The sequence below is a fragment of the Taudactylus pleione genome, unplaced genomic scaffold (genome assembly GCF_031769625.1).
Source record: "Taudactylus pleione unplaced genomic scaffold, aTauple2 ptg000054l, whole genome shotgun sequence".
NCBI lineage: Eukaryota > Metazoa > Chordata > Amphibia > Anura > Myobatrachidae > Taudactylus > Taudactylus pleione.
The window spans coordinates 9414589-9428669 of NW_028284456.1; the positions used below are offsets into that span (position 1 = coordinate 9414589).

A 14081-nucleotide genomic window follows, 5' to 3' on the forward strand; every position below is an offset into this window, starting at 1 on the left:
GTAAACACCCTTTTTCACTTTATTTTAGTCAAAATAATGTTAATAAATAGAGCCCTAAGTATTCTTTTTTTACTTGTTCACTTAAACACTATAAACACCAGCGCCATCTCACTTTCGGAGGTTTATGTTTAGTAATTGATATCTGGGATTAATGTGGTGAAATCCTGTTTTTCCCTGACTAGTGGGAAGGCAGCAGGAAGTGTTGTGCACCTTTTTGAGTTATCTATTTTTAGAAACTTTAACCGATATGAAGTGTCAGTAAGTGTACAGTACGTGGAAAAGTGAATTTGTAGGCACATGGAATACAGACAGATCTAATGCATACTTGCTTACTCTCCTAGAATGGCCAGGAGGCTCCCAAAACCCGAGTTGCACTTTCCGAGGCACGGAACAGTGGGCAAGTGCAGACCACTTCACCCTCGCAGCCACCCACTTGGGTGATCTGGTGGGGGGGGAGCGATGACCCCGACCTTAGCTGCACAGTCGACAGCCGCCCCGTTTTGTAGCAAGCCCCAGAACGAGTGAAGTTCTCACTATCTCCGGGGCTCGCGCACACGCATTACGCACTCCGTGCGTGCGCACTGGCCGACCATCGACCCGCTTGCGAGCGGGTTTGAATCAGGCCCTTTATTTTCTTTGTACTTAATATTATTTCTTTGTAAAATTTTGGTGTGTTTTGTAGTTTCTGATTGGACAATACATTTCATGTCTATTTTTTCTTTTGACTGTCATGTTGTACTTTTATACAATACCAACTGTTATTGTATGATGAGTTTATCTCCTTAACAAAAACGCTTAAAAAAAAAACAACAACTATAATTAACAGGTGATAGTCCAAAATGGATTTTGGCAACACTTTGTAGTGACCTTTTGGCTTATTCTGCCATTCATATTCCAATTTAATCCCACATATAACTGCACAAATAGTTTGGGTAAGATGGATGTGTAGCGATGTAAAATGGACAAATAAGCACATTTGTGAAAAATCAAATACACTGCACATGATGTTTGTAGCTAAATACAAACTTATGTTCACTAAAGAAAACCTGTTGGGTTTATAATTTATGCTGCCATAAAATATGTTTATTAAAATATATATTTTAATACGATGCCGAACTACTTTTTATTTGGTGTCAAACTCCTTTGTCCATCCTCCCGACCTACTGTACATTGCACTGATTGTCCTCATATTAGTGCACAAGTAATATTTCCCCACCTGTGTTGTAACAAAGATTGGCACTGCTGACTTTGGTAATCAAATCTACAGTAGTTATTATGGTCTGTATTTTTAAGAAGCTATAACATAGATTTTCTTTTGTTGTTTTTTGCAGTGATGGAAATTCAGTTATTGCCAGTACTTACCAAGAAAAAAAAATGAATATATAAAAATGAAATATTTACAATTTTATTTATAAAAAAACATTAATTCTGAGCATCTTGATATAAATAAAGCATTTATTTTAATAAGTTTAGACTTCTAGTATTCTCCCCTGCTATCACCATTCTGAGACGGTATTTGTGGCAGAAGGACTGCAGTGGAAATTGTACTGCCAATGTCATTATTAAATAGGCAATGCATGGTGAAGCTTTGATGGAGGCAGATAGCGAAGGCTACCACTGACTGTACCTGGCAGAAGTTTTCACTGGAGATTTTTTGGAGCTAACATTAATTGACACATACTGTGTTTCTGTGTAGTGCAATACTCAGCATAAATGTTAATGGAAGCTGTAGCTGGTGAGAATAGGGGACATTGTTTTAAAGGTGCTAACAGTTTTTACTTGTAATAAGAGTTTACTACATTAGCACCAGCTCACTGGCTCTCTGTATAGTTCATATATCTCACTGTAAGAAACATTTGATTCTCCCAGTGGCAGAGATGTGAGTGGTGTGCAGCATTTCTTCCTTTTGATATATGTACATATATAATTGATACAACCTGGCTGAAATACCTACCTGTCAGTGAAAATAAAATCAGGTAGAAAGACTTAACTTTAAGCTTCAGACCACTCTCCAGTACCTTTTAGGCACTACGCCAATCCTCCTGCCAGCCTTATGGTTTTCAGTAAGTTACATGTTCTAGTTAACTTGATTATTCTATCTGATGTTTGAACCATTTATTTAAATATTTCTTTAGTTTAATGGAGTGGTTTGGGTGGAGGGCCCTGTCATTGCTCCAGATTTAAATAGGGTTTACATCTATTACTCATGGTCTGGCTTTTATGGTCAGTGAGTCATGTTGCCAAAGGCTGAGGTGGTCGGTGCCACGAGAAAACTGTATTTTATACCATACGTTGTGCTTGTTGAAATGTCTTTGCTGTGTTAGACTGTGGTGTTTGGCACATTGCCACTGTTCCTGATAAGCTTCTATTTGGTTGTCTTCCAGGTATTACTTTTTTCATTTCTTTGTTTCTTATTTCGTATAGGGACAGCCTGTTCAGACACTATTCTATTTCAACAAATACAAGATTTAGCTGTGTTAATTTGTGACACATTCATGGAAAACGTTGTTCAGTGGTTTTCAGTGTGTGTTGTCACCGTTACCAAGTGACCATTCTGGACTATGACTTTTTAGCTTGGCAACCCCAGTTCTGCCACAGGAATTACTTTTTAAATAATCTTCATCTGAAGAGCACTGACTGGGTCTTTAATAATGCTTTACGGTTCTATACTTTCAGAACAAAAATATTCTAGATTATATTGTTAGCAAAACCACCGTTGTCTTTGTTGCTTTGTTAAGCTACTTTACATATGAATACACCTCCATTCTGGGTGTCTTCCAATTCTGTTTTCACAGCAATTTCTGTAACATCTTATACCTCATGGCAGGAAGACATGACTGCACTATAGACTAGTTCTGTACCCTACCTATGTTTATGTCCTGTAGTGAGCAAAATGCCAAAATCCGAGCTGGCAGGTGACAGATTCAAAATAAACCTTCTGTGGGCGATCACCAGGGCTGAGCTCTTTGTGTGTCAGAACCCCTTGGGCAGAGTACTCTGGAGCGAAAATCAACACATGACCACCAGTTTCTGTGTTCTAAGATTTCTCTGGCTATAATTGCGTGTCATACAATATTATAAGCATAGTAATCTCACATTGCAACATCTGCAGTTTTCCCAGTACATCTCAGCATAAGCACTCATTGTTAGTATTCATTATATTATTATCTATAATTGAAGGAGTGTAGGACATATTGCTAGGGAGTACAAAGGCATATGGGAGCAAGCATGCACTGTTATCTATGGTACATTCCAATCTCTCTAGTCTATGAAGGTCACTAAGACTTGTCTATAGCTGAATTCAGAATTATGAATAACTCTTAAAGGCATACACCATCCTATTACAAAATGGAGTCTCATGTGGATAGCTCAATATCAACTGTCTCACAGGTAACCACAAGAGGGTACATTTAGCGCAAAATCTTCTCCAGAACCAGAAAAGGAAGTTCAGTTGAAATAAATGGCAGAAGAGAAAAAAGAAGAAATAACCAATAATGGCGCTTTCTCTGCAAAACACAAACGGTGGCCGCTGCCCTGGAAAAAAGTTGTGTATATACCTTCAAAACTTATGCAAATAATTATTAGGGCTGCACAGTCCGGATTTTGATGTTTTTAATCTTCAAAAAGATGTATGTCAACAAATAAATGTTTGTGAGGACTATTTAGTTATTTAAATCAAAAATATTATAATTTTAATGTGATCAAATGTTATATATATATATATATATATATAATTTCTATAAAATAAAAAACTTGCAAAGAATAACACACAAATGATTCTAAAAATAAAATATAATACAATTGTAACAACAGAAATGTTATTTCTAACTTCTGCTACAAAGTTGCAAACAAAATTTAAGCTGCTCAAATCAATTTGGCAATACTCTTCAGGTGCATGGAAAGGAGGGGTCATACTGTTTTTCTGTTCTGCTACAAAGTTGCCAGATGATGCTCCAGTACGGGACATTGTAATACACAAGTGATTTTTCTCTATCTACAATGAGCAGCCCCCTATTATAGACATATAGCACACCAACTTGTGATTATCATATTCTATGCACTCCAAAAGGGACAAAAAAACAGTTATTTTTCAACAACATTAAACTGGTAAAACGAGTGAGGTTGAACCACTCTCAGCTGTGAATGTGAAAGTGACACATTATTTATACACCACATCATTTGGCAACTTTGTAGCAGAAGTTAAAAGTCAGAAATAACATTTCTGTTGGTACAATTGTATTATATTTTATTTTTTTTTAATCATTTATATGTGATATTCTTTGTAAGTTTTGTATTGTATGTATATATATATATATATATATATATATATTTTACATTTGATCACATTAAAATTATAAGATTTTTGATTTAAATAGCAAAAGCGTCCTCATAAACATTTAATTTATTGACATACATCTTTTTGAAAATATAAACATCAAAATCCAGACTGCGTAGCCCTAATATTTATTTGCATATGAAATATATGGCAGAGTCATGGTTGCTAGTAACTATCTTTAGATTTTTGCAATATCTTGGTCATCTTTCATGTCCCTGCATTCCACTATCTCTTCTCATTCAGACAATGCCACATGATGGGTAGATGCACAGAATACCAGTCACCAATGGCTGGTTTATTACTAGTGGCTGATATTGTGTCTGCCTTACATTAGACACACAGACTTTCCTCACCGTATTGTTACTCCTCTACCTCCTATTTTATGTCTTCCCCACAATTCCTAGATTGTGAACTTGTTTAGCCTGGCCCATGTATACCTTCTATATGTTATTTATTTGCATCGCTATTCACTTAATGTACAGTACGGTGTAATATGTTGGTTCTTTATTTGTAAATTTAAGATAATAAAATGCTTTCCAAAATTCAACACTTTGGAATCAGGATGCCGCCAAGTCCCCTCCAAAATGGTGTGCGCCTCTTGATGGGGCGTGGCCATGTCTGAAGTTCAAGGCCTTCCCTGACCCCTTCCACTTATACATGTCTGCATTGTCACCATTACTAATTAACTGCTGCTCTGCTGTGAGTGGGACATGCATCCCAACATTCCTCAGTAAGGCCCGTTAAAGAGATTGGGGACTGTGTATTTTAAATCAGGACAGTTGGGAGCTGCACTGTAAGAAAATGTTTTTCTCTGCATGTTACTGTTTGTGCTTTCTGCTAGTTTAGGCTGCAGATCTGTGATTTGTTCTGTCTTAGGTCAACCAGTGTTCTGATTTAGGTTTAGAGTTCATTTTGTCTAATTTGATTTAGCTAAAATTGACATTCATTAATGGCTTGTGCGTGCACACAACTGAGATTGTCCAGGCATTAACAATCTAGACTGGACGATGGTTATAGTATATGTATAGTAAGTCCCTGTACACCTGGACAAACCATGTTGCGATTCAACGGGTGCAAATACAGACATTTACATGTATGCATGTGAGGTAAATACTGGCTGCTGTTGCATGTAGCCCACAAACGCTGGACACCTTTATTTTTACACTGCCGTTTAGATTTCAGTTTGGACACATCTCTCCCAAATCTAAATCTCTCTGCACATTATACATCTGTCCCATCTGCAGTGCAGCATGGTTTTACCAAGATGCAGCGTTACTTGCTCTATCTTACTCTATTCCCAAATCTGAATCAGGCCCAGAATGTCTTGTAACATAAAGTTCAACAGCATTGCTAGTTGTGAGCCATGATAGCACACAGAAAATGGATACTTACTATTGAAGTAGGTCTGTACAAGTAATACACTACAGTTGCATACAGAAAATATTCACTGTTTTCCTGTTTAACCTTGGATTTGCTCTGACAGCAGTGCTGGACATAATGTATATATGGTGTGATTTCCTACTGTTACAATACAGATTGACGCAGGGCATAGTTCGGTTTGCTGGTTTGCCTTTATCAAGTTTATTTTTTTTTTCGTCTACAGGTCGAGATTTGATCTGCATTCAGTCAATGGATGGGATGCTCATGTTCTTTGAGCAGGAAAGCTATGCATTTGGCCGATACTTGCCAGGCTTTCTTATACCTGGACCCCTGAGATACAGCCCTAGAACAGACTCGTTTGTTACTGTCTCTTCTTGTCGACAGGTCGAAAGCTACAAGTGAGTATTCACTTATATATGATGTAAAAGTTGGTGCAGTAATCGGGCCAGGAACTGTTTTATTGGGCTCAGGAGTTTTATAAACTGTGTTCGAAACTGAATGTTGTTTGTTGCTTGGAATATTATAAATGAACTATCCCTTGCAGGACAACTTCTACTGTATTAGAAAAAGTCCATTGATCTGTATACTGTATGAAGGCATTCTGTACATACACACAATGGGCTTAAAATAACAGTTTAACAAGTGTAATTTTCCCATTAATGTTAGTGGCCCATTAATACAATGCTAGAATGTCCATTGAAATTATGAACGTGAAAGAAACTGCACAGCATTGTTAATTTATCCCCCCACTCAATAGTTAATCGGTTAATATCTATTCAGATGTGATGAAAGCATGGAGTCAACAGGACACCCCTTAATGCCTGCCAATCACATACTGCTGTTGGGGAAGCTGTTTGTAAGTGGCTGAGTTTACTGTCACTCTGCAGCTAAACTTCATGCTGAACCCTTCGTTCATTTCTTCTGTTCTGTGTCTGTTCTTTTTTTTTTTTTTTAATTATATTTTAGTTGCTTTAAAAGTGTAATTGCCCATGTCCTGATAGGCTTGAACAGAAATCTGTGATAAGCGCCCTTATTGCTGGTGCCGCGAACGCATTAACCCATAGCTCCGAGTACTTATACCGGAACCTATAGGTTAACACGCATTAGCTGTAATTTTACTGTGCAAGGAAAAGGGCTTGTAAAATCTTGAGATTGCCACCCTTTTCCTCACGCGGTAAATTACTGCGGCTAATTGAATCTGGCCCTAGCATCTAGCAAAAAGAAGCCTCTGCCAGAGTGATTTAAATAAATAAATTAAAGATGCTCCGAATGAATAGTAGGAAAAAGCAGCTTAACTACCCTTATTTTTCAGTTTTCAACTGGGTGACTGTGTCACTGTTGTATTTATTACACTGAAGGATAAATCATTGTGCAAGTACAGTACTTATTACATTGCTGTATCAGTCTGAATGCTGGGCCTTGTTGCCGTTGCTTATATTTTTGCTTTGTAAGCATTTAATGTTTTACAAGAAATAAAATAGTTCTGATAACTTGAACCTTTCTTCTCTATAACAGATACCAGGTGCTTGCTGTTGCAACAGATGCAGATACTAAAAAAGAGACAGAACAGCAAAAAATTGGTTCTGGGAAGAAACTGTTGGTAATTTTTTTATCATTATATAAATTCTTAACACTAAAATATTGTCTTCAGATCTACTGTTTCATACTTTTTTGAAATCCTTTTTTATTAAAAGTATTGAACCATTCTTTAAATATAAGTAATACACGTTTTGCAATGTAAAGAAAAAACTGATATAAACTTTGAGTTTTTAAATGTTATCAATTTGTTGAAGTAGCAGGAAAAAAATACATACATTATAACATTAATAGATGTAATCCGACTCATTTTACATAGATGGCTCAATGCAGTGATGTGCTGGTTTCTTGCATTTTTCTCAAAGTGCTAGTGGACCTATTTCTATAAATATGTAAAGTAAAGAAAGTCCATGATTTAGGGGTCTTCCTGTTCTTTTGGGCTAAATTCTGGAACCACTGGATGAATTTTTGATTGGGTTTTCACTATTCTATACAACAGAGTTTCCCAGACGCGGCCCTCAAGGCTTTCCAACAGTTCAGATTTTAAAGATATACATGTTTGTGCACAGGTGACTTAATTAGTAGCTCAGTCAATTTGATTTAACTACCTGTGCTCAACCATGGATATCTCTAAAACCTGCACTGTTGGGGAGCCTTGAGGACCACATTTGGGAACCTCTGCTATGCAGCATTCGTAAAGGACGGTTTAGGTGTATGAACCATTCATCTATGACTAAAGGGAGCTGAGCAGTGGTGATTTAAGTGACGCAAAGTCACAGAAAAAGTTATTTCACCAAGCTGCTGTATGGAAGCTGGCCAGGGAGCAGGCTCACGTCTGAGGCAGACAGAGCGTAAGAGACGATCACCAACAAACCCATGAAGATTCCCTGATGCAGACACAGTAGTCATTAAGGAGCCACGGGAGGGATAACTATCAGAAATGTAAAATCCCCAAACATGATTTCTATTCATTCCATTTGGTGGCAAACATCGAACCACCACCATAATGGTAAAAACACTGCCATCGGAACAAAAACGTTGATGAGAAAATAAAAATTTACTTTTACTCCAGAAGATATTAAGACAGATGAGTAAACAAACAAACTGGGAAAGAAAAAAGATGTATCATTGCGTAAAATTAATTGGCATCACTGACTAAAATTAACAATCACTTGGAAACGACGGGTAAGCACTGCAATTTTTTTTATAAATGAAAAATAAAATTGCTTAGTGCCACGATAAACTTGCCGCAGACATACTGTATGGCAGCTGAGCATTTCCAATCAGTCAGGATACCTTCTGCAAATGCTTGAAATGGCATTACTAGTTCCCACACGTGTATGGCACTGGAAATCCAGTTTCGAGCTACCAATTGAAGTTTAATAAAAAAATTTAAGTTTACAATAAAAATTGAAAACAATTGCAACATTTATTTTACTAACACTAGCAACGGAAAAGAATATCTTAAATGTAATAATAAAGCATTTTTCCTTTGTCTCGCACATGCTCTTGTCATCCTGAAATGGCGATAACATAGGAGGACAACTGTTAGTACATATACCATTGTTGTGCTTCTTAAATATGTGAAAACTAACAGCATGAAGTAACTACTAATGTAGTAGATCAATTGACCTCAAATTGTGCCAAAAAGTCCCATTTGGTGCACCATGAAAAATGTGACAAAGCTGGGGCTTGTAAGATTTTTGCCCAATATTTTTCTCAATTTGCTTCCTTTTTACACTGTTAATGCAACAAAAGCGCAAGATATAACCTGTATACCACCAATCGATGTGTACTATAGATGTGCATTAAACACACTAATCTGGGAAAAAAGGTAAGAGACTGGGGGTCAATGTGAATGAGCCACACCATTCATCCAGCCATGCAGCATCTTGTGAATTTACACTGCCATGATTGAGAGAAAAGTGCAAATATTAAATCCCCAGTACACTACAAGTCTGTTTGTATGCGGCTGCGGTGCGGCAAATTCAGCATGCAGTGCGAAAAAGACCCTAAAATGCTAAAGAATAAAACTACTGGGGTAAACTTGTCATGCAGCACTTCTCATGCAGCAGCCAAGTAGACGCACACCAGTCCAGGGCCTTGGTGCAAGTAGCACAGCTAGTTTTATTAGTAGCACAAAAGTAAAACTAAACAAAATTATTCGCTCCCTCAGAGTGGAGGGACATAGCGTCCCACTCTGCTCTCACAAAACAGAAGTCAATAGCACAGCACTTACATTCGGTAATCACAGTGTCTCTCAACAGTCTTCTGACCTGTTCCCCAGGCAGTGAGAGACTGTCTACAGAGACTGACACACCCTTTATCAGCCTCTCGCAGGTGGTCTGGCAATCAAGGCTGCTAATCAGCTTCTGTCTTACCACCCAAAGCTAAAAACCTGGGTCATACATATCTCCTCTTGACAACCATTCCAGTGTTTTTGTCACACCACCTACAGATGTGTCCTCATACATCTAGTCTCAACACGCCATGTGACGTGAGACACTTGGCACGAGTGAGCCTCCAGGTCCCACGTGCCTATGCTAGCGCCGGCGTCCTTTCCACCCAGAAATGCATCTTAGTCACAATGTTATGCACCAGGAGACTGTGCTGATTAGTATGATATGCAATACCTGTATATCTGTGTGTGAGTGACTCTGTATAAGAAGCACAATGGAACTTGGAGTGGAAAAAAGCCGCAGCCGTTGGAATATAGCATTTCATGTACAGATTCAGACTAAGTCTCACACAGATATACAAATGTTGCATATCAAATTAACCCACACAGTCTCCTGGTGCATTCTAGTCGCATCACATTGCAACTAAGACACATTGTCAGGCAAAAAAAAAAATCTTGGCACTAGCAGTGTAGCACGGGACCTGGTACGCCAAGTGGGGTTGTTTGGCACGACTGCAGCAAAGATGTATGATGACTTATCTGTATACATGGTGAAGTGTCTATGTTGTGCCAATTGCCTCACACCATGTAGTGCAAAAAGGCTAGGTGTAGGATTACACCTCTGTATCGCAGGAGAGCTCCACTGATGGCTGTTCCGTTGGTACCCAATGCTAGCCGCAGCTGATGAAATAGAGAGAATCCCTATTTCTGGCAATTTGAGGCTTTAGAGCTATTCTCCCTTTAATAAATGGAACCCTTAATCTATAGTCCTTGACATCCCTGTTTTTTCTTGAAATGCTGTTTTTTTTCAAGATGATAAAGATAACCTATTGGAACATTGATCTACGTAGTCCATTAGAGGTATTCTGTGTGTGTTATTTGTGTGTATGTAAATATAATTTCACAATTGCAAGGTTGTTAAATTACCAGCAAATGCCTATCATATGGTTGTTCAAGACTACATGAGGCTCTTCAAGGCTTATGGTAGTCTCCAACGTTACTGGCGCAGTCCATGAAAAATGACCATGTATGATACAACATAAGTATCAGGGACTTAATACTTTCTATCAGTATCTCTTTAGGGGACCTGTGCTTGTGCTGTTTTTAAAAGAGGTTCCAGTCCTGAGAAAATCTGAGTGGAAAATTTAGAAGACAGTTGTTGGCAAATTTGCCTTTGTCAGCGTAAAGTTATCTATGAATCCTTGGTTAGACCATGTTCTCGGTAACTTTCAGTGTTTTGCCTTAGAACTCGGCACTTTTATATACACAGCATGGAGTCCATCACTTCATGTTTTTCAGTCTTGCTTCTAAAGTCTACTTTCATTTTTAAACCATAAGGCAGAAGAAAGTGGATTAATAAGGCTTGCACATTGTCTTATTGACTGGATGGGAGGTTACGATGCTTGTAGCATTACACAGGGCGACACAACACAGGTACCTTAAAGCTCTTTGGTACACGGCTTTACTGTAGGAGAGTAGTGTTGCCTGGCTTTCTTCATATATCTGCTCTTAAAGAACCTATACTTTCATACTATTCTTACAAATTACACTGTTGTCATATGAGAAGATCTGATTCTTAGCTCAGCAATAGTGTCCACTGGATATATAGTTAATAGACTCTGAGTGCTGCTCACAACCCGCAGCTGTTTTACAGACATACTGTACAAATAATTGCCTTTAGCGCATATGGCAGAGAATACTTTATTCTAAGTTTTATCACATGTTTATAAAATTTCCTTTGGCCATAAAAGCAACAATCTACTTTTTGTACTCCCCTATCCCCCCCTCTCAAATTGATATAATATTCCCTTGCTCATCATATTTAAGTAAGCTTGTATTACTGTCTCCTGCTTCATCACACAAGAGACTCTTTTATGTTCATATTGCTGGCGCTGCTTGGGATTTTCACCTAATCATGATACGCTCTCTACTTTTTATTTTTTAACTTGATCTTTAGGTGACGCTCTACGTTTCTATACATTAAGTACAATGATGAGCTAAAAGTTCTATAGCTGTCATCAAAGTCTGATTCTTAGAAAGGTTCACAGTGGTTTTTGGTCTGATCTGAACATTGCAAAACAATTTAGATTGCATTACTGGCTTTATGTCCATTATGTTATTTTGTATATCAGTAATATTTTTGGGCTGATGTTTAGGATTGTGTTTAACCTCCCCTTCGTTAGAATTAGCAACAGGCAACAGCAGGTTAGTGAGTGATGATGTATATAACATTGCTGGTAATAATTAGTGAGAAAGCTTTGTATCCATTAATAAGCTCCTTCCATACCTCCATGTGGGACATTTACCTATGCCGTGGAAAAACAATTTGGCTTTTTTAGTCCTATATAGCTCCTCTTAACATATCAGGTTACAATCCTTCCCATCTATCTGCTTACGTTGTCTTTCTCATCTTTCAAAAATTGCATGCCCTTGGAAAAAGAATACCTTTAATGATGTGTGTCTAGGACCAACTTTCACCTACTCCTAGTGTTTGGATGGGTGGTATCTTTCACCACCCATCTCTAGTCATTTAGCATGTGTTATGTTGATGACTTCACTATTATTCTACATAGACTTACATTTATATCAGTTTTTGAACTGTTTTTCATTCTGAAATTACTTTTAAGTGATTATGCTCAGACTTGTATTGACGTGACCTATTTAGTAAAACATCATGAATTTAAGTAATATATCCTATTTAAAAAATAGATGACGTTTTATGTGCCTTAAAGTGGAACTAAGCCCCCTTAATCTATTTTGTACAGTAGGGTGATCATTTGTCATTCTTGATGTCCATGAATGTCAGAAGATGATTGAAAGAGTGTTTAAAAGTTGCTCACTTCATGCTGCCATGTGTATGTGTGGAAAGCTGTTTTTTTTTCTTTGTAACTGATATGTTAGTAACAATATGAACATGCTTTGGCATTCCTTATGCTGGGTCCACTGATTTGTTAAGTTGCATGTGCAAATGATATTGTGCATACGCGCTTAACAATATACTGCCCAACATGTCTGGCCACAGGAATCGGTAGTCACGTCGTTGGTGGTCCCTGGGCCAGCATATGGGTTGGTCGGTCAGTCAGCCGTACAGACAGCCAGATGTGATGCACAGCTGACCTGATATGTCAGTAAACGACATATGACACACCTGCCGATGCACTATGCGATTTGTCATTCGTCAGCTGAGCGTCATATTGCATAGTGTGTACCCAGTATAACTTGATTACTTATAAAATGTCAGTCTGAGCAGTACATTTCCATTATTAAATCATTTTCTTTGCTTTCAGCATATACAATACTGTACTCTTTGAGATTGTAGCACCCTGGCAATTAAATCAGACTGTAAAATAGTTTTATTTCTTTCATGTATGTATAAAAGCCTCATAGACAGATTATTAAAATGTCATCCTTTCAGAATGGTGTCTAAATAGACCACACTTGCCTACTTTTGAAAAACCGTTTGTTGGAAATTGTGTGTGAGACGCTGAAGAGGCCGTGTATTGCTCAGTCTGAGAGATGTGTCATAAAATCAATTTATGGCCATCTGTAATCTAGACCCAAAACAGTCACTTAGTTTGGCACATATAATTCATATATAGCATCTTAAATGACCCCCTCTAACTCTCTCTTTTCCACAAGGTTCATGCAATTTATCACATAGCCCCTGTAATTCCTCACACATTCTTGGTCACATGGCCACTCATATAGCCATCAGTGTGCTTGAGAGGGGCAGACATTTTTTGTTGCACACATCCTCCTTATTCTTCTCCTCTGTGTTTTCTCCATGATGGGCAGAGAGCAATTACATAATCACTGTGTTGCGGACACCATGTAGATTCCACTGGCTAAGTTCAGCTCTTCAGTAGTCCAATCTGATTTACCATCTGCGAACAAAAAATTGTGGGTTAGAATTACTGTCATGAAGACTTAGGTCTAGATCAAGAAGAGACAGATCCCCCATACTGTACTGGATAGATGTGATCAGCCTGGTGCAAAATGCCTGGGTGTGTTCTGCATTCTCTAAAGGATCATGATACCTGGCTTTTTGTATCCGTGTAACCAAGGAATAAGTAACACAGCAAATAGTGACCAGGAGGACTATTTCCAAACTCAGTTTGAAGAGCATGCCTAATTTATAGGTAGCAAGGGAAGTGCCGTCCCATAAACAGCTGGGTGTATGTCACTATCATATACCAGATGGTAACACTATTTCAAATGTTAATAGTATTTCACAATTCTATTTGTGCCTATTGAGCATGGGCTATATTCCTGCTATTACTTCAGCGACCTGCAGAATAATGAAGCGGGTATTCAGCAGGATGGGCAGCTAAGTAAATGCATAAGGTGCAGGGTTATTGTGTTGCTTAACAGTAGCCTTATTTACTTATTTACTTATTTATTTAGGCACTATTTTGCCCTGCTTCCCTAAAT

General features: G+C 38.0%; 1 protein-coding gene across 3 annotated transcripts in view; it reads left to right on the forward strand.

Moving 5' to 3' along the window:
• The window catches only part of BBS9 (Bardet-Biedl syndrome 9), a 538001-nt gene that overhangs the window by 73788 nt on the left and 450132 nt on the right, over positions 1-14081 (forward strand). For all 3 annotated transcript variants that reach the window (XM_088464415.1, XM_088464417.1, XM_088464416.1), the window contains exons 7-8: positions 5940-6114; positions 7232-7316. In XM_088464415.1, the coding sequence (XP_088320541.1) occupies positions 5940-6114; positions 7232-7316 (260 nt within the window). The remainder of the gene's footprint in view (positions 1-5939; positions 6115-7231; positions 7317-14081) is intronic.